At 47.5% G+C, this 27448-nt stretch overlaps 1 protein-coding gene across 1 annotated transcript in view; it reads right to left on the reverse strand.

Moving 5' to 3' along the window:
* The window catches only part of MYO5B (myosin VB), a gene marked incomplete at its 5' end in the record, with an annotated part of 222481 nt that overhangs the window by 84647 nt on the left and 110386 nt on the right, over nucleotides 1–27448 (reverse strand). The window contains 3 exons of the mRNA XM_019633054.1: nucleotides 12819–12905; nucleotides 18867–18964; nucleotides 19878–20033. Of these exons, the coding sequence (XP_019488599.1) occupies nucleotides 12819–12905; nucleotides 18867–18964; nucleotides 19878–20033 (341 nt within the window). The remainder of the gene's footprint in view (nucleotides 1–12818; nucleotides 12906–18866; nucleotides 18965–19877; nucleotides 20034–27448) is intronic.

A 27448-nucleotide genomic window follows, 5' to 3' on the forward strand; every position in this document is an offset into this window, starting at 1 on the left:
CACTCCTTGCTCCTATCTCGGTTTCCAGGGGATGCTCACAACCTCCCCAGGTAATCTTACACTCTGATGCAGCACAACCCTACTCCACGGAGACCTGGAATTTCCAGTCTCAATCCCTCTGAAGGTGAATTCCGCACATCTGCCCCCATCACTCTGTGTCCTCAGTGGAGGTGACACCCAGCTCACCTCTTCAGAGGTGGCGCACTCTCCGTCTTCAAGGACACATGTGGTCCACGGTGCCCATCTGGAAATCACCGAGGTGCTGCCTTGAGATGGTGTGTTACCGTCACCTGTGGCCTTGCCGAGTGACTGTCCAGTAACTCAGATAATGTCCCTCATTCTAAAGGGTTAATGGGGAGTAAGTGGGTTGTATCCATTCCCTTGGGGTTCGTTCACCTTTTAATGGGGTCCTTTAGAAATGTTATCCAAAGAGTACTGTGGAATATCAGGCACCTCTGGTGGGCAGTGGACATGCGATGTGCCTGAGAAGTAGGCACACACCACAATCTTGTGCCCCTCTGGTCTTCCGTGTCCCCTTTCCCTCCCAGGCCATTCATCTCAGCTCCCTGGGATGAGAAGGAAAATGGGGTCTGACCTCGCTCCATCTCCCCTGCTTTTATAAAACTCTTATCTTGGTTTGGTGGAAGATTCTAACATAACTATGGGTCTCAGAGAAAGGGTACTCATAAGAGCAAATGATGGCATATTTCCCCCCCTTATTTTTTTCTCCATATAAAATGGCTAATTGCAGAAATGTACCCTCCTTTCCAAGTGTATCATTAATTTTTAGTATATTCACAAACGTGTACAACCATCCCCAATACTGAGTCCCAGAACATGTGTGTCACTCCGAAAATAAACCCCATGCCCATCATCAGCCACTCCCCAAGCTCCCCTCCCCCCAGGCCCTGGCAACTATACTAATATACTTTGCTTCCATGCCCCTTACCTTTGTAATTGGTTCTGCCTGTCACAAATGTGATGGCACCAAGGGAATGACAGCATCTGTTCTGCTCAGAGCTGACTGGGGATTTACATGCCTCTGCTTGACAGGCTCATGATATGTGTGGATTCCCTTTATGGATTCCCTTTAAGAAGGGGGAAAGGGCTCTTGAGCCCTCTGCCCCTCACTTCACCTCCCCTTCGCTTACAGAGCAGAAACTGTTTCCCGCCTTCCCAGTTGCAGAAGGACCATGAGCCAAACCCACCTAATTACTAGCCATCTCTAACTGAGGGCTTTAAATATGGAAACATTTAAGGATACCTGCCCAGCTAAATGCTGCTTTAATAATTTCAATCACGTACGATAAATGTCAAGAAAACTCCTAAGCCCTGACTGATCGTAACAGCTGGAGGCCTAGGACCAGAGAGAGCTGGAGCTGATACACTGCAAATCAGCTGTGCATTTTGTTTTTTAATATGTGCAAACACTACTGAATTTTTCCCAGCTCCTTCTACCCCAGACCCCAAGTTTTAAACACAGACCATTCTGTCTACTGACACTTCCACATAGGGCAAGATGGATTTGGGGAAAAATGGAATGGAATTATGCACCATAAAAAGGGCTTCATAAAGCCTCAGTGTCCTTAACCCCCACATTCACCCATCAGTACTCTCATGATGGGGTCCTTCGGCCCCGCCCCGTGAGGTCCCTTGAAAGCAGCTCAGCACTTTCGGTGTGACTTTCTGAGGGCACTTCCCACAGAAATTCTGCATTACGGCTATTTGTGTCCTCATTTGTCTTATTTTTCCCTGTGAGTTTGCAATTTTTCTGGGAAAATAATTAGAGCAGCATTTCACGGGGCTAAAACCCTTAAATGCTTCTAATTTGAAAATCTCTTACTGCTGATAGTCCCATAACTATCAGGCTAAAGGAAACTGCAAGGGAGTTAAGCAGGGAGCTGTGACTGCAAAGACATCAAGGCCAGGGTGGAACTGGGAGTATAGCAGTAAAGAAGCCCGGCTCTGACACTGACCGGCAGTGACCTTGGGAAGGGTCACAGGCTGGATGCCTCACCTCCCCATCTACAAAATGCAGAGCATGTCACCTACCTCACACAGTGCTGCCCAGTGTTTTAGCACCAGTGAGTTCATGGATGCAGAGTGTTGGAGATGATAGGGAGCCTCCTAAACATCTAAATGACTCCCCCCTTCCTAAGTCCCCTCCACTTTTCTTACAAAGGCTTCCTTGGACACCTGCATCCAGGTGAAGCCAATGGGGAGGCAGGTGCCTGCCAAAGGCAAACCATCCACTAAGGGCTTGGGTGGGCACTCCCTCAGGAGGTAGCGAAAGGGGCACGTGTCCACTGTGCGGTCGGGGCATGTACAAATGTCCTTCACCGAAGGACCCAGATCAAATGTGGATCCCTTTTCCATGGCCCTCTGTGTCCTCAGAGATCAAATTCTCACAGGAGAGGCTCCCTCACCTCTAAGAGGAAAACCTTGAAAGTGAAGCTAACAGAACCTTTGATTCTTCTTCCAAAAGTGGAACTTCTTAACAGGACTTTCTGATTTGGCAGACACCTCTGGATGGAGGTGTTTTGTGACCACGTAGAGGTTGGGAAAGACCACTCAGAGAGACCATGGGGGTGTCCAGGCTTTCCTGAGTTTATGCACCCCACGGGAACCTCTTCCCGCCCACAGTACATCAGCTACTCCTGTTTCCACATGGGACACACAGCTTTCTGTCTTGCATTAGAGATACTTTCTGTACCTATATTAGACTCCAGCCTTCTTTGCTCAGGGTCTGTCTCTGGTACATTTTTAAGCCTCTCAGTGTTTGTCATCATGGTACCTTTACTGAGTCAGTTAACACATTTTTAAAAATTGGTATTTTCCTGACCAGTGTGTTGGAATCCCAGTGTTAAATCTTTCTCTCTACCAGTATTCCTCAAGGCAGACCCTATTGGCTTTGGGGCCGGACAATTTTTCATTCAGTGGATGGGGCAGTCCCACACAACACAGGACACAGAGCATCTTTGGACCATTACCTGCCACCCCATTCATGGAGATATCCCCAAATGCTCCCAAACATTTGTAAAATGTTTACTGCAAAATATAGTTATAGTCCAGAAAGCTTCTTCTTGAGAACAACCAGCCATGAGTGCCACTTGCCCCTACAGTGTGAACCCACTGTTTCCTTCCCCACTGTCTCCACCCTCATCAGGTGGCCCTGAAGGCATCCTCTCCCACTCACAGTGTGGCTCTGGGGCTCACTGGCCCGGAGTCTGTTATACCACTCCTAGGCCTGGCTGCTCTTTCATTCCATTTCATATTGATGGCAGGAAAACAGTTCCAGTCCCAAGTCTATCGGTAGACCCCAACTGTGGTCCCGAACCGGGGCTATATGGAGTCATAGTGACCTCAGGGGTGGAATTCACACTCAGCCCTGCGTTTACTGCAGCCCAGCTCTCCCTGGATTCACACTCACACGCCAGAGGCCTGGCGGAAGGTCCTGGACTTCAATGTCATGTTTCCTCGGGAATAAAGGCCTGCTTGGGAGCAGGTGTCCCAACCTGGTAATGCGGTCACAACTGGGCGTGTGGGAAAAGCCCAGGACCTGTGACTGATCCTTATAGGAACGGGGAGATCAGAGGCAGCAGGCAAGGCTGATATGGGATGAGCCAGGACAAGTATCCAGCTGAGCCAAAGGATCCACCCATCTGGAAAGACGCTGCTTCCTAACGAGCTCCTTGGGCCTCAAGGCAGCATGCAGTAAATACAGCTGCTGTGAATGGCAGCACAAACCCAGGGGGGTGATGTTTTGGTTGACTGAGTTCCCATCCAGAGCCCAATACTGGATTTAACCACCTATATGTGGGAACATTCTGCCTGAAGAGCCCCAATGGACCAGTGGGAGCAGATGGAGGGATGTGCCGAAGTGGTAGCATTTTGTGCTTCCCTTCTCTCGGATAGTTCTCATGGGGGGACTGGCTGGATTCCAGGGGTCGGCAAACTGCGGCTCGCGAGCCACATGTAGCTCTCTGGGTAAATACATGTGGCTCTGAAGTAAAATTGAAAATGAAAATAAAACTATCACAATTTCATTTATAAAATGTTTAAAGGGTATTATTCACCTAATGGTGATTTCATTTGTTTTATGGGTCTCGAATAATTTTTAAATTGTTGTGAGGGACAGGATTGGCTCTTCTGTCTCAAAAGTTTGCCAACCCCTGGATTAGACAAACTCTGCGAGTCCCTCTATACTCTCAATCTCTCAGACGACATCTTTGACATCAGCCCACAAAGAAGAATCCCTGGAGATGGTAAGTCAGGTGACCATAACCCTTAGGAAATGATGAAGAGTCCTTCAGGGCTTTTCAGGTCAGGATTAGGTGGGTCAACCTACACTTTCAAACACCCCACTGCCCTGTCACATTCAATTTAGGCCAAAGGTTCTTAGGTCAAAGATTTCCTTAGGTTATACCAACATGGATTGTAAGGGGTATGCTTATTTTTGGTTTGAGAATCTATAGGAGCCTGTAAGCCCCCCAGGGAGGGGGCTTATCCCCTATGATGTCTCAAACAGGAGCCAACATAAGTTTGTGGCACAGAGGCGTTCAGCCGTGCTGTGATACCCACTAATCAGGACCAACAGACTCTCTGGATATTGAGCTGCGGAAATAATCTTTGTATGGCCACTAAGCACCATATACTTCCCTGGTTCTCCCTTTGGAAGCAACAAACCAGTAGAGTAATAAATGATGTTGATACAAAAGCTTTCCTCAGAACTATATCAAGGATAAAAAAATTTTCAAAGGGACACAAGAGGCAAAAGTCAGAGAGGAAAGGGGCGCTTTCTTGAAGACGCACAGGGCAGGTATCCTTAACCGATGGGAGTGCAGTACGGTGGCTCCGCCCATTTCTATCTGTGAGGACTTAATCTGATCCCTTTTATAGGACTTGTTTTGTCATCCTTAAAATGGAGGCAATGCCCCCTTAGCTTGCCTATTGCATGAGTCAACGTGATCTTTTCAACAAATGGTGTTGGGACAACCGGAATCTGCACGCCAAAGAATGAGTTTGGTCTTCTACTTTACCTCATATACATACATCCACTCATAATAGATTAAGGCCTAAAACTGTAAAACTCTTAAAAGAAAGCAGAGGAGTAAATCTTTGTGATCTTGGATTAAGCAATCATTTCTTATATATGACACCTAACGCAAAACAAGCCAAGGAAACAATAGGTACATTAAACTTTTTCTGAGTTAAAAGCTTTAATGCTTCAAAGGGCACTACCAAGAAAGTGAAAAGACAGCCTCCAGAATGAGAGAAAATATTTGCAAGTCATATATCTGAAAAGGATCTAGTATCTAGGATACACAAAAAACTACAACTCAACACCAAAAAAACAAATACAGCAAATTAAAAAAAGGGCAAATGATGTGAATACACCTTTCTCCAAGAAGATATACAAATGGCCCATAAACCACAGGAAAACTAATGCACATTATTAACCATCAGGGAAATGCAAATCAAACTCACAATGGGATACCATTTGACAGCCACCAGTGTGGCTATGATATAAAAAAGACAATAACAAGTGTTGGCAAGAATGTACAGAAGCCTAGTCCATTGCTGGTGAGAACGTAAAATGGTGCAGCCTCTGTGGAAAAGAGTTTGGTAGGTCCTCAAAAGAGTAAACAGTTACCAAATGACCCAACAATTCCACTCCTACGTATATAATCAAGAGAAATAAAAATGTATGTCCACACAAAAATATATACTTATAAATATTTATAGCAGTATTCATACTTGCCAAAAGTAGAAATAAACCCAAAGGTCCATCAACTCATAAATGGATGAAATAAAATGTGATGGTATATCCTTACAATAAAATAGCATTAAGGGATATAAAGGAATCAAGTTCTGATACATGCTACAACATGGATAAACCTTAAAAATATCCAAAGTCAAAGTAGCCATACACAAAAGGGCACTTCTTATATGCTTCCATTTATATGAAATATCCACAATAGGAAAATTTATAGAGAGAATGTAGGCTTGTGCTTGCCAAGGGCTAGGAAAAGGGGGAAAGGGGTAGTAACCACTCATGGGTACAGGGTTGCTTTCTGGGGTCATAAAAATATTCTGAAATTGACGGTTTGTGATGGTTGTACAGGTCTGTGAATATAATGAAAACCGCTGAGTTGTGTACTTACACCTAAAAAGGGTGCATTTTATAGTATGTGAATTATATCTCAATGAAAAAGAGTCAATGTGGGCTGGCCGAGTGACTCAGTTGGTTAAGAGCTTGCTCAAGAGTTTGAGCTCTGAGCAACAGCGGTTCAATGCCCGGCCCGAGCTGAGCAGCCACTGAGCTGCCAACAGGTGGCAAGATGGCTCAGCTAAAAAAAAAAAGTCAATGTGATGAACCAATAAGATGAGGTTTGTGGGTGGCCTTTGTAAAGTAGTACATGAACACAGGATCTGTCGTGATTTCAGCACTGACACTGAGGTGTTCTCATTGTAAAGGAGGCAGGGTGTTCACCCTGCCGCTCACCACCATAGGTCCCCCACCTATGTCCTGGGCCCCCAGGGGAACACAGGCTTGGACCCAGAGGTTGCCCCAGGTCTAAAGGCTGCAAAGCTTTGCTGCAGAAGGGAGACACCTAATTCCTCCCCATGGGCTCTGAGCTGGGGCCATGACACCAAGAGAGGATAGAAGACAATCTCATCCGTCTTAGCACTGCCAAGATAGGACCAAGTGGCTGCGGTTTACCCAGAAACCAACACCTGCTTCTGAGGGACGCTTTTGAGGCAGGATGCATTTAAAAAGCACCTGGGAAACCTTGTCAAAGGGTTGAGGGATCAGGTGTCAGGTCTGAGATGGGGTCCTGGCTTCTGAAATTATTAACTGGGTCCAGGTGACGGCGACGTGCAACCTGGGTGAGAGCCCCGAACCAGACTCAAGTCCAAGGACATGACCACAGCTCTCAGGCAGAAGAGCCAGAACTAAGGGCTGTAAGGACCTCAGATAAGGAACCATTTCACTCCAAAATAAGTTTTACATTATTCTTTCTCTGTGGGATTTTTAATAACAAGGCAAGGAACCCTTGTGTACGTGTAAGTTTAGTCATGATTCAATAGGAACGCGAACCAGGCAATTTCTCAGGCCACTATCTATTGTAGTTCTACAATCTTATCCTATTTATTCTATGTGGGGCGGAGCACATAGAAGTTGGGGAAGGAGTGGAAATCTTTTCAGAAAGCACCACTGAGTTTTTCTGATGTCAACAGGATGAGATACATGAAGTGAAAGAGAACTAAAGATTTAGGAAGAGACTTTTTTTGAAAATATCAACATTGCATATTCAAGTAGTCCCGTGCAAACCCTTTTTTTTGGTTGCGTGGTATTTGCTTTACAATTCCTCCTGGACACAGAGCTGCTCTGAACCCTCAGAGAGGTAGACGATAACTGCAAAGGTGCAAGACACGCAGAGGGGGCGCTGGACGCCAGGCGACTGGCCGATGAGCTGCTCTTCCCAGGCAGTGCATTTATCACGATGCTTTATGTACATGATAATGAACATATTTCTTAGCCACTGCAGCACATTTCAAGTTGAGTGATTCATTTTCATTTTAAACCAGACTCAGAGAGAGACATAATTCTTCAGGGGGATAAAAATAGACAGGTATACGAAAGCCTGAGGGCGGGTGGGGAGCACTGGAAGGCAGCCGGCCTGCAATTCTGCATTCGTCCGTCCTCTCGGGCTTGGTGGGCTTCAGGGGGCACCGAGCATATATTAATTTGAGAACAGGGCTAAGAGTACTGTGCCCAGGCATCAGAAGCTGGAGGCCTGAACTCCCAGTTGGGAAGGGCTGCCCTCTGCTCGGGCTCCGGGGAAGAGCCCTGTGGACCATCACATCACATCTCTGTGATTCTAGACTATGCATTTTTCATTCCTTTGCCACCTTGCTCTCTGTAAAGTGATTATTTGCCCTGTGGTCACTTAAGGAGGGGAAATGTAGGGAAATGGGATAAGTTGTAATTCCGCTAATCAAAGAAGCCATTGACATTTCCTTGGGGAACAGCTGGGCAAAACTGTGTAGTGACTTGGCAAGCCATTGCTGTGCTGGGTCTCAGTAGCCAAGGGGGTGAATTCTTTTTGTGACAAGCCCCCCAATCTGCTCAGGTCCTTCCGAAGTACTCTCAGAGTCAGGTCAACAAAACGACTGCTCGACTCGTCTCGCTCGACTTGAAGGCCCGCACACATGACACTTGTGTACTTCCTTCAACAGCTAACACCTTGATGGACACACAGTTTCTGTAACACCCCACTGGCTTTATCGCCAGATACAGCACACACACGCCAACCTCCTGGATGTGGCCATAAGGTAGCATTTTTGTTAAACCAGTGAGGTCACTCCAAAAACCTGTGAGGTTAATTACCATGGTTGGCAGATGCAGAAAGTTAGGCAATGTGCGGAATCAGGAAACTACAGGTGTGGTAGCTGCCCACAACCCGTTCCCCTAACCCCTCATCTTCAGACATCAATGCCACCCTAGGTGCTGTGATTGGCAGTGAGGAGAGAGAGAAAGGGGATTAGGACCTAAACGACATAATATGGATGAGTCAACTGCTCTGTCTCAGCACCAACAAAAGTGCCACAAAATTACGGTGCCTCTTCCCCCAAGTTAACATTTCAAATGGCCGCCTGGGGAAGGAATGCTGTGTTTGGATCGTTAGCAAAATATGCTAAGAGGGTGAATGTGAGGAGGACATGCAAGGCGGTGGTCTGGATCTGAACCAAAACAGTTAAATCCCAGCAGTAAGGAACATTTTCTGTGATACCAGAAATATAGTCTTTCTTCCTTCCCACCTGAAGCTTTCCACAACACCTGCAATTACAAAAACAAAAGGTACAGATGCCCTCGTTATTATCTGCTAGAAAGAAGTCGGAAACAATTATGGAGGCAGGGAGAGACATCCATCGGCTGCCCTGTAAGAGGCCAGCAGGTTTGTGGGCATCATGACTTTGCTGGCAACTCTGATTACAGCTGGCTGGAATAAACAGTAAGAAAAGCCATTATCCACATGGGTCTGAAGGCTTGGAGGGAACATGTCCTCTTAGCTGCCAAGGAAGAGGTTGTCCGATGAGGCGAAAAGCACACCTGGCCTCCCAGCATGCTACGACTGGACGCCTGGACAGTAGGAATGGGGGCTGAGCTGGCAGAGACTCGGGTCACTGGACAGGAAAAGTAATCCATCGCTCCTTCCATCCCTGGACATCACGCTGCACCCTGGCTGGCAGGACACTCCTGCTGTCTCCCCCCCAATCCTCAGCCTCCAAGGACTAGCTCAAATCTCACCTCTTCTGTGAAGCCACAGCTCCTCCCAAACGTGCCCTGGATTCCGTGTGGTTTTCTAACTGCTTCAGGTTTGTATCACTTCTCCGAGACTGTACGAGCCATGACTTACATCCTTAATTCCCTCACAGCCACCTGCATAGGGCTAGATGCTTGTAGCAGGACAGCCAGATACCATGAAGGCAAGAAAATCTTCTCATTCTACATGAAGTTCATGCGACACCACAAAGCTAAAACCCTCTCCCCACTCCTCTTCTACCCTATAAAATAGATCATTTTGTCCTGTGACAGAAAAACCGGTAGGAGTGTGGGTGACACACACTGTCACTCTGATTTCACAGTGAGGCTGCAAGCGAGCTCAATGGGTGAATCGGAGGCGACAGGCCTGTGCAGGGGCCTCTGCCTGAAGTATGGGCTGTCGTTAACCATGTCAGACCCACGGGCTTTTCTCCTCTCCCTGATGCTTTCCAAGTGAGTCACACCCCTGCAAGTCACTTGTCCTACTATTCAATAATTCACTCTATTAGAAAGTTCTTGGTGAAACGAGTGGCTCTTTACCTACTGACATGGGTCCCCAAGGTTCCACCTGCCTTAGAATATCATTTGTCACATCCTCCCCTGCTTCTTCTCACCTGGCTTGATACAGCCCCAACGTTCACGCCTCCCACTTGACAAGCCCACCTTGAGCACCAATTATACATCACACACAAAGATGAGCTGGGTTTCTCTGCTCATCTCCGGGCCTCCGCAATGTGCAGCACAGGTATGGCTGGAAGGACCTGGGATCCCCAAGTGTCTTATACAAGGACCCTCAACAGTTTAAGACACATCAGGATTTCACAAAAACAAAGCTGGATATTTCTGGTATAGACATGTTCTACCCACATAATGATGCCTGTAGGGATGTAGCTTCTTGCTCATATCCGAATGAGTAATAAACATTTTATTAAATGTTTAAACGCCTGGCACTAGGCTGAGAACTTTAAATGCATTATCTCAATTCATCACAACCACCTATGAAGTAAGTATGCTCATTCCACTTAATGATAAGAGAACACAGGCTCAGAGAGATTAATGTACTTGCCCGAGGTCACCCAGTTAAGAAGTATGGGAGCTGACGGTAGAGTCTGGGCCTGACGCCAAAGCCCAAGGGTTGACTCAGCAGGCTCCCTTAGCTCTAGCCCAGGCCAAATTCCGTAGTCTGGACTTTACTTACAAGTTGGAGACAGCTGGGAGCAATTATACATCAGGCCTTGGGTCTGGGCCCAGCCCCAGAGGGTGAACCACAGGACTCTGCCCTATCTCTTCCTCCTCTGATAAACCTCTGCTTGGACAGCAATGCCTCACTGATGTGGGCAGGAAGGTGCTTGGCAAGAACCACCCAGTGGGGCAGAGGAAGGGTGGCTCCGGTTCTAACTCATCCACCAACCAGCTGGTGACCCTGAGAAGCTCACTTCCTTCTCTGGGTCTCATTTGTGAAAGTACATTTAAATCACGATGTGCCCCTAGCTATATATAAAACTGATATAAGGTCATGCCACCATGCCCTTCCTAGTACAAACTGCCGTCTTATATTTTCTGTCGCAAGTTACTTCATTAAAAAAAAACAAGGTGTTGGTCACAACCCACTAAATTGACTTCCTAACCCACTAATGGGTTGCAATGCAGTTTTCAGAAATGATGCACTAAAGATGGTGGATGAGAAAGAAGCCTTCTTGGGAGCCCAGTAGACAGAAGGGGCAGGAGCGGAGCCCGGCTGCATGAGGTGCACAGTTTGAAAACCAGTGGCTCAGCAGCTCCCTAAGGTCTGTGTCTCATTCTGAAATTGAATGAACTATGCCTGATCGGAACCCTGCGCTTGGAGCCGTCACTGAAAGGTGATTTAATTGGCCAGATGACAGTACTTTGAACTCAAAACTGAGCCACTGCGCCAGTGGTCTGAGCCCCGTTCCCTCAGTCGAAAGGCTGATGGCAGTTACTGCAGGGCAGACAGGGAAGGACTGCAGAGCCTTCATCTAAGAAGGACAAGCGCGGCTCACCTCGTTAATCACAGACTTGTCAGCCATTTGTGTTCACACCCTAAGTTGGAAAAATGAGATGGAGCCCTGGGACACTCCCTGTCTTTTTCCTAAGCAGGGAGGGACGTGGTTGAAAAGAAAGCAACAACGGTCTCCAACCCTGGCTGGAGCAGATCAGTCTGAACAAGGCTTGAACCTGCTGGGTTTTGAAAAGCGGCCTGGATGTGGCAGATTAGTGACAGTTCCTGTACTTTCCAGGTCAAATGCAAATTCCTCATTGCGTCGGCAGCTTCCTTCCCGGGCCTAACATTTGGGAACTGCTGATGGCTAAGTTGTTTCCGGGTAAATGAACCCCTGCTTATGAAATGGTTCCTCAACTGCGGTAAGAAAGCATGAGAAGGGGAGGCAGGGACCCCATCTCCTTCTCCCCATTTCTGGCTGCCTCCACCTCCTGACACATATGGGACTTCCTAGGACAGAGGAAAACACCACTGCTCTGCTCTGCTCCAATTCATGGTAGAAGATGTTTGGCCTGTGTGACACTGGTATGTGGTATGATCTCACGAGAGCTAGCTGGTCACCATCCACCCCCACCCCAATTTCAGGTGAGTGTCCAAAGGGGACCACAGTCTTGGCATAGGCTCCACAGATGCTGGGGTGGCTCAACGGCTTAGCCACAATGCAAGTTAGATCACAATAACTGGATTTTTAAAAAAAATTCTAATTGTATTTTTTACCGTATATTTGATTCTATATTGAAAGGTAAAGGAGTCCACTGATAGGTGAACGGATAAACAAAATGCGGTCTACCCATACAATGGGATATTATTGTGCCTTAAAAAGGAAGGGAATTCTGATGCAGGCTACAACATGGATGCACCTTGAGGACATTACACTACGTGAAATGAGTCAGTCAGAAGAAGACAAACACTGTATGAATCCACTTATATGTAGCAGTCAGAGTGACTAAAATCATAGAGACAGAGAGTGAATGGTGGTTGTCAGGGAGGGGTCCGGGAAGGGAGGCATGGGGAGTTGTTTAACGGATAGAGTTTCAGTTTTGCAAGATGAAAAGAGTTCTGAAGATGCATGGTGGTGATGGTTCACCGTCAGTATGAATGTACTTAATGCCACTGAACTGCACACTTAAAAATGGTTAAGATGGTAAATATTATGTTATGTGTATTTTACCACAATTAGAAAAAAAAAGGGTGGGGGGAGAAGGAGACAAGGTAGGAGCTGAGTAAAAGAGAAATTCCCTTTGCAACTTTGGCTAGCGCATCACCCAGACCAATGCCAGTTAGCAATTCTGAATAGCTGCCCCAGAAAACGCCACTGTGGAGCTCCACGCTTTTCAAGCCAAACTGAAGTTCTTACTTCCGCAAGCATCCAGCTTGGGCCCTCAGTGTTTGGGAACATTTTTGAGGATCTCATTCCGGCTGACAGCACAGAAGAGGGTACTCTGGCTGCACCCAGAAGGCACGTACCTGGACGGGTAGCCGGCCGCACTGATCCGGATGGTCTCCAACACCCCGCATGCTCTGAGCTGCTGCACTGCTCTCTTTGGGTCAAAGCTGCAAAAAACAAGATAAGCAGTGAGCAGCCACCTGGCAAAGAGGAACCGGGAATAGGAGAGGAAGAAAGACAACCTCTTCTAGGTCATCAGGCACCAGGCACACGAGCCATTTCAGCATCTCAGCTCTGCGCACACTGTATCTCACCCGGGATACCCCTCTGCTTCTCTGCCTCCTTGAATTCTGTCCACCCTCGGAGACTCATTCTTGCCTCCTCTCCAGAGCCTTTATGATTTCCATCCACATGGGTGTCTGTCTTAATTCAATGGCTGAAACATTTACACTGGGCACCACAAACATTATGTGACACAGGAGTTAAAGGCGTGAGTTTCGAGTGAGGCAGACCTGGGCTTGAATGGTGACACGGCCACTTACTTACTAGCTGTGTGTGCAATTTGGGGCAAGTAACATATAACCCCCTCCGGCCTCAGTTTCCTCACCTATAAAATGGGGATAATAACAGTACCCCCTTTATAAGGCTAGTGTGAAAAGGGAATGTAATGACCCATAAAAGCAGTTAGAATAGTGTCTGGCACAACATAAGGGCACACGTATTGTTAGCTATTATCATGATAGCTGCTAAGAATCACACAGATGAACTTGATCTTCCCGTCTTTAGAGATAGGAGACACATCTCTAACAACTCGCATGCCCTACAGTGCTGAGCCTAGCGCTGAAAACCCAACATTTACTCGAGCATGTCCACTGAGAAGGATGCAGAATAAAAAAGGCAGACGTGGTCAGACTTTCTAAGAGGACCCACACTTGCAGAGGAAGGAGGTATACAGAAGTCAAGACACCACAAGGTAGTATGTGATAAAGGTGGTGAAATTGCTGAAAGAAACCAGGGGGAAGGTGTTGAGGTTGGCTCGCGTTATCCGGGAGTCTTCATGGAGAAAGAACGAAGCTCAGCTAGAATTAATCATGATACGACTTGCTAAGACTGTTGCCCCACTCTGAGAAGGGATGAAGAACAGACGCTTCCTTTGTTCCCGGCTGCTCCGCAGCCCAGCTAAAGCCACGGGCAGGCCCTCCAGGCTCAGTCCTGGATCCTGGGGCTCATGCTGGCTTCAGCACACACCTTGGCCAGGCAGTTGGGCAGCCTGCTTGCCCTGCTGGGTAAATGCAGGGGGAGGCATCTTTACCTCTAGAACCCCACTGGGCAAACTCTCACACTTGTCTGCCACGCTCCCTGACAGCCCCAGGTGTTCTTGTCCCAGCAGGTGGACCCACTCAGGATTCTGGAATTATGCAGGAAGATCTGGCCCGGGGGTCTGCCACCTCTCCATCGGAGCCTCCCTCTCGTCCTCCCGTCTCTGTATGACCTGTTCAGCCCCTAGTCCTTGTTGCTCTCTTGTGCTGAGTTGCACTTGGGGTAGGGATGCAGAAATCCATCAAGGCAGGTGGTGCCTGCGATGGCTTGGGTCAGCGGGCACTTGGCAGTGGGAAAGCAGTGGCCATTTTCCAAGTGGCTGAAGACCTCGAGCTGACCTTAGCTCCAGGCACACTCTGTTCCATGTCAGTTCTGGGGCGCAGCGGCCCTCGAGACACCCACGCTCTGCCCCAGGCCTGCACCCACTTTGAGCTCGTCTCCCCTCTGCTTGCCCAAATGCCATCAGCTTGAGACACCCAGCTCCTCTATAGTCGTCCTGATTACTCAGCCCCAAGGCACCCATGGCACTTTGAGTGTGGAAGCCACAACGGAGCCCTGCATTCTGCAGTCCTGAACGGGATGGTTGCTTCAGAGGAGCTTCATGATGTTCGGTACAGATCCACGCTCCTTAGCAGAAGGGTCTTACAGGACGAAAGGAAACACTGAGCCGAGCCTCTGTGTGCCCAGCCTTGCGCTGTGCCAGCCTCATGGCATAGTTGTAGCTTCTCTGAGGCCTCCCCACGATGCAGCTCATTTCTGGGGTCCAAGGAGGACCTTAATCAATAAGGGGTGGCAGTGATCACGCTCTGCTCTGTGGGACACAGGGCTGCTTGTGACCGCAAGTGACCCGAGGCAGCCCTGGAGGCAGGCTCCGCTATTTGCAGCTTCTGCTTGTCTCACCTATAAAGTGGTCAGCTAGGCCCTGAGTTAGGAATGCAAAGCGGATGTGCTTGGGCTTTGGGAAAGGTTTCCTGTGGACAGCAGGCCTCTCCCTTGAGGTACTCTGCACCTGCCAACAGCAGCCGCATTCTCCGGGCTGGCCGTCGACTTCCTCCCAGTGTTTGGCACAGACACAGGGTCAAATTCAATCGGCTGCATATGGTGGAGACGGGCAGCGTGCTTGGCAAGCCCCCTGAGACCTCTAGATCTTTGTGGGCTATGGGTCCTTGCTTCCTCCAGGCCCTGCTCCTGCTTCCTTGGTGGGAAATGAGCTGATGCGCCCCGAGAAGCCCTTCCCTCCTGAAAACGGCTATTCCCCTTCCCTGGTTACCCCCATCTTCCCCTGCTCTGCAGCATGTCTGTGACCCCCAGGCATCCTAGCTCTGGCCTAGGTCCTAAAGGCCGGAAGTGGCTTGCCACGCGCGACCCCCCCACTCCCACACAGCGTAGTTAGCGCACGTTCTTTGGGGGGAGGTGCTGTGGTCTTTTCTTGGAGCCCCCCCCCCAAGCTGGTCCCATGGAAAGCATCTGGCAAATACGTTTTGAACTCAGCTCTGACACTCTTTCCTGCTTCTTGCTGACCTCCACACCCCCACTTCCTTCCTCACACAGCCCCCCCCCCTTGGTAAGGGAAACAGCGAGAGCGAGGGAGAGAAGTGGTCTGGCCTCAGCTCTGCCACTAACAGCAGCTGGTGCACAGCTCACTCCCTCTGTGACGCCTTCCAACAGGAGCTGAGAATATCTGCCCGACTATATAATTCACGGGTTTGTTGTAATGATCAAGTTGTGTAAAAGAAAGAAATGCTATTCGGGGGAAAAAAAGGAAAGACTTTGTACAAAGAAGATACTGTCATGCTCTTTCCCTATTCACGCACCTCCCAGGGGACATGTAAAGGCAGCCAGTGTTCTGTATTTTCATCTTATCTCCCCAACATTAAAATAAACTCACGGTCACATATATCTCTCATTCTGCCTCCCTGCATTTGTTACCAGGTAACTGGGAGCGAAAACCAACCCTTTCACCTATTAAAACTTTGGAGGACCATGGAGTGCTCAAGCAACACCCAAGCCTGGACTGAAAAATGACCAAAGATATGCAGGGTCGAGCTGCTGAAATGCAGGGTTATACTTTTCCCTCCCAGCAAAACGTGCAGCTTCAGCAGAGCCGGAAGCTTGCTGGATGCAGGCAAGACTCCCCTGGTGTTAGAATTGGGCTCCACCTCAGCGGCCACATGCCGCGTAATTGATTTTTGCACAGGCTGCAAGCTCCCCACCCACTTCCTCAGACGCTGCGGCATTCTGCAGTCACACTTCAGGAGCCTGAGCCTCTCAGGATTGCCCACTTCTGAGACCAGTGGACTGGCCACTAGGAAACCTGGCCAGCTCATCTGACGAGCCGTCCCAGGTTAGCAAACTCACTCCACGTCACCCCCTCCCTGGGCGCGTTTACTCATTCCTTCGCCTCCCTGCTCCTGCACTTTTAAAGACCCACTGACAGTCACTTCTATGTCATTGTCAATTATTTGTTACTGGCAACTCCTTAAGGATAAAGGACATTTATTCACTGTCATTCCACTTGTCCTAGTCCCGTGCCCAGTGAGTAGTAGGTATGATAGAGGTTTTTTAAAAAACAAATGAAGCAGAGGAGAAAACTTTTATACAAGATATGCTATCAAAGCACTTAGTGAAGGGTAGGGTTTCCCCACTGGGGGTGAGTTTGTCCTCCAAGCAACATCTGGCAATGTCTTGTAACATGGTTAGCTGTCATAATTAAGGAAGATGCTACTAACATCTAGTGGACAGAAGACAGAGATGCTAAGCTTTCTACAGTGCACAGGACAGCACCCACAACAAAGAATTACCTGGCCCCAAATGTCAATAGTGCCAAGGCTGAGAAAGCCTGGTTCTTGGGAATGAAAGGATGAACCCAGCACTTTCCTTCTAGGATAATGTCAGTAACGTTATATAATTTAATCATATAAATTTTACCCTTCTCACAAATAATCCCCATCATCTCTTTAAATTCTTTCATTAGGAGAACTAATTTTTTTTTAAACCACAATTAACAGATGAAGAAATGAAACAGAGGAAATGACTAGCTTGTGATTAGCCAAATAATCGATGGCAGAGCCGAGACTAGAATCCAGGTTTTATGAGTTGGTTCAATATTCTCCCCTCTTTCTTTGCTAGAAGGAAGATTTTGGTCCTGAAGGCAAAAGGTCTTAGAAAAATGAGATATTAGGACTAGAAAGTCCCTTTCAGAGTCCCCAGTATCTTCTTTTTGGGAGGGGAGGACCAGCAAGAAAAAAGCACACGGCAGGCGCCAGGTTCTAATGAATGAGCTTTCCAAGGTCAAAGCTGGTTGGGGCCCAAGTCGGTACCCAACCCTCCTCCTCTGCCCCTGTTCTTCACACATAACCTAAGTCTTTCACGCATGCTGCTCTTTTAATAGCATCTATTCTTCCGGAGTCAGCTGGTAAACAGATGCCACGCTGGGGAGGCGGGGGAGACTGGGATTCCTAAGTGTGTCTCAGAAATTCGGAGGAAGGGAAAAGAGTGAACAATTGGCACACTTCACGGAAGGCTGATTCAATATTGTCTTCCTAACCTTTTCCAGCACAAGGCCCATCCGAGTGCAAGTCAAGCTTCATCAAATGATAGGAACAGCAGAAGGCAGTTCGGATATTCATTCTGAGAGTCAGAGTTGCCAAAATAAATTATTTCACAGAAAGACATGCTCGGACCAAAAAGGAAATCAGAAAGATGAGAGGAAAGGGAAAGTGCTTAAATTTTTTTAAACGATGTCTCCTGGCCAGAGGGAATAGCATGTGTGGGGGCTCCGAATCCTGGGAGAAGAGGCTGCAGAGGTGAGAGGTCATTCTAAAGGCTTAGGGCAGTATTGCCAGCAAGAAACAAAGTGAGTCTAAAAGAAGCTAATAACAGAAGGAAGAGAAAACAGACCAATGTGAGCAATTGTCAAGTAGAGTCCCTGAGAATGACTCTGGGTTTCCAGTTTGGTGCGTGGACGAGGTGTCAAGAAATGGCTATGACTTTTACTCTAACAGAGACCTGATAAAGGGGCCACCTTTGGGGGAGAGAGGATGAGGAGTCCGGTTTCGGACAGGTTGACTGGGAGGTGGCCCATGAAGCTGCAGGAACCCAGCAGAAATAACGGCCTGGAATTTGGCAGAAACCAGAGACAGACAAAAATATTTAAGCATCACTGCTAGAGATTTGGGTGGAATCAATCATGTGAGTAAGGACAGAACTGGGAGAAAATTTCCAGGGTTGGGTAGAGGCAGAATTTGGACCACAGTAGGCTGAGGAGTGAGGGAAAGTGAGCAAGTGCAGGTGACTCTGGAAGCTCAGCGGTGGAAGGGACGTGAGGGACACAACCATCTGGGTGAATTATATCACTCAACATGTCATCTGAGGTCAAGTTTCCTCAATGCAGGAAGCCTTCCCTGACCACTCCAGAGATTTTCCTGTGTCTCAATTGAACATTTGCTCTGAGATGCACACATGTCTGCATTTAGTGGCAAATTTTTACACGGTTCCCCATTAGATTTGAGGGTGTGCTTTCCTCAACACCCCTGTAAGCAACATGAGATGGGGGAAATGTTATCTTCTCAACCCCTTGAACCTCCCAGGCAGAAGACAGGAGACCTTGGTAAATGTCTGTGGGCCTGTACTCAGCATATAAACCATTTGGGGAGTGTAAGGTCAGCTATTCACCCTGCTGAAGACCACTCGAGGCTGTGCCTGCCTGTTTCCCCTGACCGCCTCCTCCTCAGGAGGCACGAAGAGGCCAGGCTGGCCGGGCCTGACTCCAGCCACCAGGAGCCGGGCCAACACCTGCCCACACTTACTGGAAGGGGAGCTTCTCGTCGTTGGGCTTGACACATCGGACATAGTGCGGCGTGGTGGCGTTCAAGGTCTCCATGAGCAGGTGAAGGGAGGTTCGGAACTGGGGAAACAAAAGGCAGTGCCTGGTTATTCATTTATCTTTAATATTTTGTGGATGTATAACAAACACAAAGAAATGCCCAGAGACTGGCGGTAACAGTTCTTCCTACTATCGTTTTGATTATTACTGTTAATTCAGAAGGGCAGGAAGAAATGCAGAGACCTGGGGTCCGAGTCTAGCTCTGACCCTCCTGCCTTGCTTGATGACCAAAATCAAGTCCTTCCTGCATTTTGGCCTCAGGGGGTCCTCACACCAAATGGGGACAGACCACCCTTGAATGTGTCTAACTCGGTGTTGTGGAGCAAAGGAGATGAAAGGCAAGGAGTGCTACGAGAGATGACCACTGTGCCTGGAAGCCTGCTCCTTCTAAACTCGAGGCCCTGGAGCCTGGACGTCGAGCCCAGGCTTCCTGGAAGTGACTGCATTTACACAAAATGTAAGAGGCAAATTAACCGAGAGAGAGAGGTTAGTGGTTGCCAGGAGCTTGGCAGGCACTCTCATCTCTTTTCTTGGGAGACACTGGACATAACATCCCACAAAAACCCCACAACAGAGAGATCGTCAGTTTTCTGGTCCCCAGGCTTATTTAATCCTCTTCCCCAGACTGTAGAATTCTAGACCCTCTTGCCCCTCCCGCTAGGCATCTATGATGCTGTAACGTGGTCCCACCATGGGGATGAAATGCACTGTCTGGGGCTATAGTCAACCCCTTTCTCTCTCCCGTCAGTTCCCCCTAAAAAACGTTTCACAGTTTCCTTCTTCAAACAGCACAGAAAGGCTGAGCTGGGTGGCCAGGGCCGTGAGTGCTGAGGCCACCGTGGCCCCTACCTCTGCAGCCATCCTTCACCTACAGAGGCCAGCCCTGCACACGTGCCATGGCCCACATCGGTCTTCCATGAGCCCCAGGACTCACCTGGTGGCCCACGGTTTTCTTGTGCTCCTTGTTAGAGGCTTTCAGTTGGGGTCTGGCAGAGCGAATGTTGATCTTAGAAGATGAGCCCTTTCCAGATGCAGTGGGGGTGGGAACAGGCTCCTTGTCATCATGAAACAAGTCAGCCACCAGTGGGAACTAGAAACAAGCACAGGGAGAATACTGGAAACAAGACCATTTGGACTTTGATACTTAAGCTCTTTCAAAGTAGCTTTCCAATACATAATCTAGAGAACTGAAAGCACATGTCAAAACATGCACGCCAATGCCCATAACAGCCACAAAGTGGAAACAACCCAAGTGTCCATCCACTGAGAAATGGATACACAGAATGTGGTATGTCCATACAATGGAATATCATGCAACTATATAAAGGAGTGAAGTCCTGACACGTACTACAACATGGGGGCACCTTGGACACATGCCAAGTAAAAGAAGCCAGTCACAAAAGATGACAGTGTGTGACTCCATTTATATAAAATATCCAGGGAACAGAAAGTAGTTTAGTAGTTGCCAGGGACTGGGGGAGGAAAAAAGTGGAGTGACTGCTAATGGGTAGTTTCTTTTCTGAGTAATGAAAATATTCTAGAATTTAAAGTGGTGACAGTTGTGCAACTTGGTTAATTTACTGAAATTACTGAATTGTATGCTTTAAAAGGGCGAATTTTTGGTATAAGAATTATATCTCAATTTTATTTTCAGCATGAACAGAAGTTTATTAGTAAAAGCAAGTACACTTTGAGATGTAGAGCAGGCTGTTCCAAGAGAGGGTAGCAGCCTATATCTCAATTTAAAGAACAGAAGGACAAAAGTAACTTTCCCAGACAATCTTATTTAACCTTCACTTATGAAGATGGGCAAAGCTTCCTTTGTGGTGTGGTAGAAGGTGGCTATGTTGTGATAGAACTATGCTGTACTAATGTTTTCCACACTTATTACGGGATCGTATAAAGTTATTTAACTTAGCCCTGAGTCATAATTTCTTCACCGCTATAATGGGGACGGGAATGGACCTGCTATTTCTGGGGTTGTTATGAGACTAAAGATGACTTGTGTGTGTGACCAGGGTGAAGATCAGGCTGCACACACAGGTGCTGGTGATACAATGAGTCCCAGCCCTCAAGACACTCAGTCCTGTGCCAGCATCCCTTGGGGAAGTCAACGCCAGGCTGTGTTGTGAGGCCTCTGCCACACACCCGCCAGTGGGAGAGGGAATAAAGGGAACACACAGGCTCCATTCATTAACCCTGAGCCACTTCCAACCCCATCAGCAAACAGGCTCAAACGTTAGAGCCTCAGACTCGAGGCTCTGCTCCTTCTAACCCCTGCCCCTGGCACCTTTCTCCCTTTAACCCCCACTGACATCAGGGTCTTCACATCTCCTACCTCCATGTCTGAAGGCTCTGGTCTACCTCCGAAGGCTCCACAAATCTGATCCCGCTCTCTCCCTCTCAGATAAAACAATCACGCTGGTCACCTGGCTGCCCCATAAACCACACCTGTGATTCCCGCCTCCACACCTGTGCTCATGGTGTTATTACCTGAAACACCCCACCCACTTCTCTCTGTTCATCCCCAGAGGCGTGCCTGCATCCGCCACGACCCTTTTCCAGATCACTCCATCCACATACGTCTGTCTCCCCCAGCTCAGCCTGTGCCACCTTGGTACCAGCTGAGGTCTGTGCTAGGCCCTGACCCCCCTGCTGGCTGAGCCTACGGCCTCCTAGCCTCCCTCTCAATGGAGGATGAGAGTCGAGCAGGAGGTTAAAGGAGACAGTTCATGTAAGCATACAGGAGAGCGCCCAGCATATGAGCACTCAAACATGATCTAGTTTTATTACTTTTATTAGGGTGTATGTAGACAAAAATCTCTCTATACCGCAAAAGTACAGATCCCTGAGGAGGTTATATTTTTGAGCTGAACAGGAAACTTAGAACCATAGAATTTTAGACCTGGGAAAACCATAAAGACCAACTCGAGGTGGCAGGTAAGGACAGAGGGGCTCAGGAAGATGGGACCTACCAGAACCCTGCTTCAACCTCCATTACTCCGGCACCAGGCATGGCAGCCAGCACTGGCTCTCACAGGGCTGTTAGTTAATGGCTGAGCCATGGCTAGAACCCTGGCCCCTGGATGCCCAGGTCAGAGCTTGTTTCAACATACAGAGGCACCCTGGTCATTCACATGAGCAGTATCAAGGGAGGGGAATACAAACAGCTTTCAGACCTAGTCTCCGCGGCATCTGTACAGCACCCTCCTTATTGGGGGCTTTCCGGGGAGCCAGCGTTGATCCCTGAAGGTGATCCCTTCCCAGATCTGGTGGTGGCAGGAACAGGGTCCTTGTCATCATGAAAACATTAAGATTAATTACATAAAAGGACACCCCATGCAGCATTCCTCCAACTGACAACATCCTCTGAAATTCATAGCAGGAAATGTAGGCTAAGGAAAGCTTAAGGCTCAACACCATCTTCACATAAGGCTACAGGTTATAAAAGGAAGTGAGAGCTGGTGCTCTGATCTTGTCCTGCATATAATGTCCCAGACCTGTCACAAGCTCAGTCCCAGTTTAACTGAGTATTTACTGAGCATCAAGCTAATAGCTCGGGAAGTAGAAGAATCAGATAAAGGATAGGTCCACAATACACAAAATAATTCAATGGCATCAGCGCTTCGGGTGAGTATTTCAGGGGTCTTCAAGCAGTCCTAGAATGGCGTCAATACCAGGCGACACATATGGGCCTTGTCACATCAGCACCCATGGGAGGTCCTGCTCATCCCCTCCTGCAACCAGACATGACTGACAGTACAGAGCCTTGCTGTAACTGCAAGCGTGTGATGTCTCGACATTAGTACATTGCACTGTCTGGACAAAGGAGCAAGATGGCACTGGTGGCACAGAACTGTTCCAGGATCTGGGTGATTTCATTAGATCTGGGTGACTTCATTCATTCAAAGGCAGTTTCTGCAACCTTATTAGGTAATATGCTTGAGTTGCGGGGATGTGACTGAGGGTATAAAACATGTGGTGACCTTCCCCCTTCCCCTTGGGGCTTTTTGACATTTGACCTCCCCTGGAACACACCTAGTACCATTGGCAATAATGTAAAGGAATTTCCCATGCGAAACTGGGGAGACACAGAGGCCTTGCTCACTGAGCATCCCTCAGTGTGAGGACCTCTGATATTCTTTGCATATTAGGTAACATGTATAAATTTCGTAGATCAAAGCACACATTTTCACCAAAGCTGGAGACCCGACCTGTGCAGAAATACTTCACAATCACAGAGGAGTAGAGTGAGTGTACTCACTCACACGTACAAGGGTGTGATGGCTGATGCGCAAAACCAGCATCAGTGCTGGTTACAATTATGACTGTATCTTCTATATCAAGTATTTTAAACGAAAAAGAAGATACAAATTACTTCCTCCTACTTCATTCATAGGTATTTTCAGTTTACATGTTTTAGGAGTCCAATTTTAAAGTCAAAATTAATTATACACAAGTATTTTGTTCTCCACCACACATTAGCTAGCTGTATGGATTACAAAGAAGTCAAACAATTCCGCGTGCATGTGCATACATGCACACATGAGCTAGAAAGTTCCACTCTTCATTTTCACAGACACAACCGGCCATCGGCAGCATCTTTCAATTTTACTGCAGTGATCTACATGCAGATAGAATATGCATGATTCTTCTACTCCATGGCCTGAGTTTTACAATAGGTTCAGTCTAAAAGTACCAACTAACGACCTTAAGGCCAATGACCGTCTCTGGTAAGCAGCTCCACATCCATCCTCACTGCTGGCTACTCTGGGGCTGGAATAGGCTGACGAAACTACAATTACCACTAGTAAAGGCTCCCGAATTCCTGAGTAAAGCACTACCTGCATCCCCAGCCTGGGGCCTTGTTATCAGACTTGGAGGGTCACCCTAATGAAATCATTAAGGATGTCTCCCTGTTTCAGCTGCCAACAGGTAACAATTTTGCTCCTATTCTCAGCATCTTTGCAATGGGTCCTTTTCCTTTCATGCATGGTACTTCAAAGTCATAAATATTTTCTCCTTAGAAGGGAAGGTAATTAGGCTGGCAGAGGAATAAAGAAGACTCAGATATGATTTTTTAAATCGGTGGCAAAAATTTGCATGTGCCAACATCATAAAAATGATACTTTTATTAGTACTGGACTCCACGTGCTTTCAAAGAAGAGAAAGTAAGTATTAGCTCACTGAATGTCAAGGCTAGATGGATGGGTTCATTCATTCATTCACCAATGCTTACTGACTGCCAACTACGTGACAAATACTGTGTTACGGGTTAGGAACACAAAAATGAACAAAAACAAGTGTAGCTTCTTACATATCATAAGGTTTATGGTCTAGCTCAGTAGGTGAACTCTGATCAATGAACCCCACAGTTAAAAACATAATGACAAGAAAATGAGTGTCCTAAAGGAAATAAACAATGGAAAATCTGTTATAACAATAACAGGGTGACCAATCAGGGGTCCAGGGCAGGGGAAACCAGGAACGGATTCTCGGATGAAGGGGTGTCTGAGCTGGTGGGTGAGTTGAGGTGAAGGAAGAAAGCAATTTATGCGGCAGAAGTAACTGCACATTCAAGGAACTAATATAACGCCAGTGCGGCTACAGTATTCACAGCGAGGGGGGACCGAGAAGGGCCAGCTCACTCAGGCAAGGCCTTGGGTGAGGATTTCGGTCTGTATCCTCAGAGCAACATGAAGAGTTTGTTCTGTTTGTTTTACATAATGGGAGCTAACGTGTAATGAGCAGTTAGAATGTGCCAGGCACATATGAACTCATTTGATCCTCCCAATGTAAGTACCAGTACATCTATTTCGCAGGCAGGGAAACTGAGGCGTAGGGCCCAGGATCACAGAGTTAGCAAGTGGCAAAGCCAGGACTTGCATCCAGACAGCTCAGCTCCAGAGACCACGCAACAATGTACTATGGAGAGGAGCTAAGACCAGCCATGTCTTGGAAAAGATTCCTCTGGCTGCAGCATATGAAGCTGTAGTCCCTGTGCGTGAAGCACCGTAGGTGCCCAGAGGAGTGGAGAGGCGAGGAGAGCTTCTAACCTAATGGGTCTCTAGGAGGCAAGGTGAACTATCAGACAGGGCACAGGGCAGGGGGCAAGGGACCTGACTTTTAGATGTGACTCTGCCACTTAATTAGCTGCACGACCCGTGGCAAACCTCTTAACCTTACTAGATTTTAATTTTCTCATGTGTAAAAGTGAGGGGAATTGAATTAGATGATCCTTTAAATCACTCCCTGACCCGAACAACTGTTTTTTCCTCTCCGTAATCTCTCCCCATTCACTGCCTCCTTCCCCTAAACACATAACCGCGTTCAAGTATCTTTTATGCTTAAAACCCTCCCCGTTCAGGTGTTTCTCCTCTCCCTTTACCCCTGGCCATCTTGGGCAAGGCGTCCACAGACACCACCTTTCCTTGTCGTCCCTTCTCAGACCTGCCCCCATCAAACACTCTCTGGCCTCCCCCGCCCCCCATACTCCTTGAGCTAATCTTGAGAGCAACTTTGGGGGACCCTACTTGCCAAACCCAGTGGTTGGCAGTGGTGCAGTTTCATTCTTCGTCCTGTTGGACATCTCTGAAGGCCTGATACCCTGACCCATGTGTCCTCTCTTGGAAGACCTCTTCTCTGAGACTCAGCAGCAGCACCTTCCTCCAACCCCCTCCCTACTGTCCTTGCTTTGCTTTTCCAGAACCTCGCCCTGGCCCATCTTCCTGCATGCCTCTCCTTCATGGTGCTGTTTCCCAGAACCGCATCCTCACCATTTATCTTTTCTCTCTCACATTCATTCCCTGGATGGTCTCTTTCATGCCTATGGCTTCAGCGACCACCTTCAAGCCTGCGTCTCCAAGCTTGGTCTTCTTCCCCTACCACGGCCCCCAGTTTCAGCTCTCTGCTCAGTGCCTTCCTCCCTCTGAGGATTCCACTGGAAACTCCAAATTTGACACCACCCAAACCTCACTCACCTGCTGTCTTTGCAAATTTCAGTTAGACTACTTCTTATCCCAATCAATTACCAGGCTCTGTCCATGGTGAAGTCTCAACAGTCCTTTCTTAATCAACCAGAGCGCTGCTGCCCTAGTAGTTCGGCTCTAGCTAGGAGCTCTCCTGGATCAATATAGTCACCTAAAACTTGAGCGCCTACCTCCAGCACACCTTCATCTAGACATATTCTACCCAGCAGCCAGAGTTTTCTCTAAATACAAAGCTTACCCAGTAATTCCTTGTTTAAAGACTCGTAGGTCCTCGCTGTCAGAAAGCCACCATTGCACGTATTAACTGAGAACATGGGGAGTGGCAGAGTCAGAAGGAACTGGGGGACATGGGGGAGGGGACAGCCCAGGCACAGGGGACTCTGTGGACTGGTGCCAGAGAGCTAAGGCACCTGTAAGAAAGGGTCAAGTGCCCAGGCAGGCTGGCACTAAGACATTTCCACAGGGAAATAGTGGGAGGCTGAAGACAGGTTCATAGTTTAAAGACATCACTGTGATTCAGTTTGTCATGTTCAAACAATTTGGATTAAAATATTACAATCCAAATACTTTCTGAAGCGGATTTCCAAATGTTTGAGTCATGGGGGGAAGTTACCAACTGCATGATTACACTATTTGAGGGGTCTAATTTACAGAAATCATTAATAGTTGCTTTTTCTGTGAAAAACCTGTGAAGTTCTATGGTCAGGAGCATGTATCAAAGCCACATGAGGAACTCTGAAATCGGAGTCAACAAATAAGAGTACTTTAAAATTTAAGCCCCCCTTTTTTCTTTTTTTTAATTTTTAAATACTTTTTATTTTTCAATTACTGTTGACATACAATAATATATTAGTTTCAGGTGTACAATATAGTAATTAGACAATTATATAACTTATGAAGTGATCACCCCGGTAAATCTAGTACCCATCTGATACCATGCAGTTATTATATTATTGACTGTATTCCCCCCCACACACACTTTTCTTGGTTCAGAGAAGGGGGGGAGGGGTGTGTGTGCATGTGTGTGTGTGTGTGTGTAACGTAAGATTTATAACTTAAGAGCAGAAAATGAAAACTTTTCCAGGCAGATTTTAACCTATGCTGGCTATAGACTAACTGTGGTATAATTTGGGGACAAACACAACCAGGTTTAGTCTGGAGAATCTGTACTGTACTGGGTTGTTGGAAAAGTTGTGACGTATTTTTTCTGTTTTTTCATTGCAAAAATGCATCATGACTTTTCCGATAGGCCAATAGTTTAAAAGCTATGTTTCATTGCAGGTCCCTGCTACTGAGACTGCACCTGGAAGACGTAGGGTCTCTGGGATGGAGGAGAGGCGTTTGTTGGGACATTAACTCTGGGAAGGAGCGGTTGGCTTCACGTTCTATTCAGAATTTGTTTTATAAATGAAGTGAACACACAGAGACACCTAGTTTGACCACAGAACTGAAAGACCAAGAGGTACCCTGTTCAACCTTGAGCTGTAGGCAACAGTAAATAAAAGATCAGGCAAGA

This window comes from Hipposideros armiger, unplaced genomic scaffold, assembly GCF_001890085.2.
Source record: "Hipposideros armiger isolate ML-2016 unplaced genomic scaffold, ASM189008v1 scaffold_1234, whole genome shotgun sequence".
Taxonomy (NCBI): Eukaryota; Metazoa; Chordata; class Mammalia; order Chiroptera; family Hipposideridae; genus Hipposideros; species Hipposideros armiger.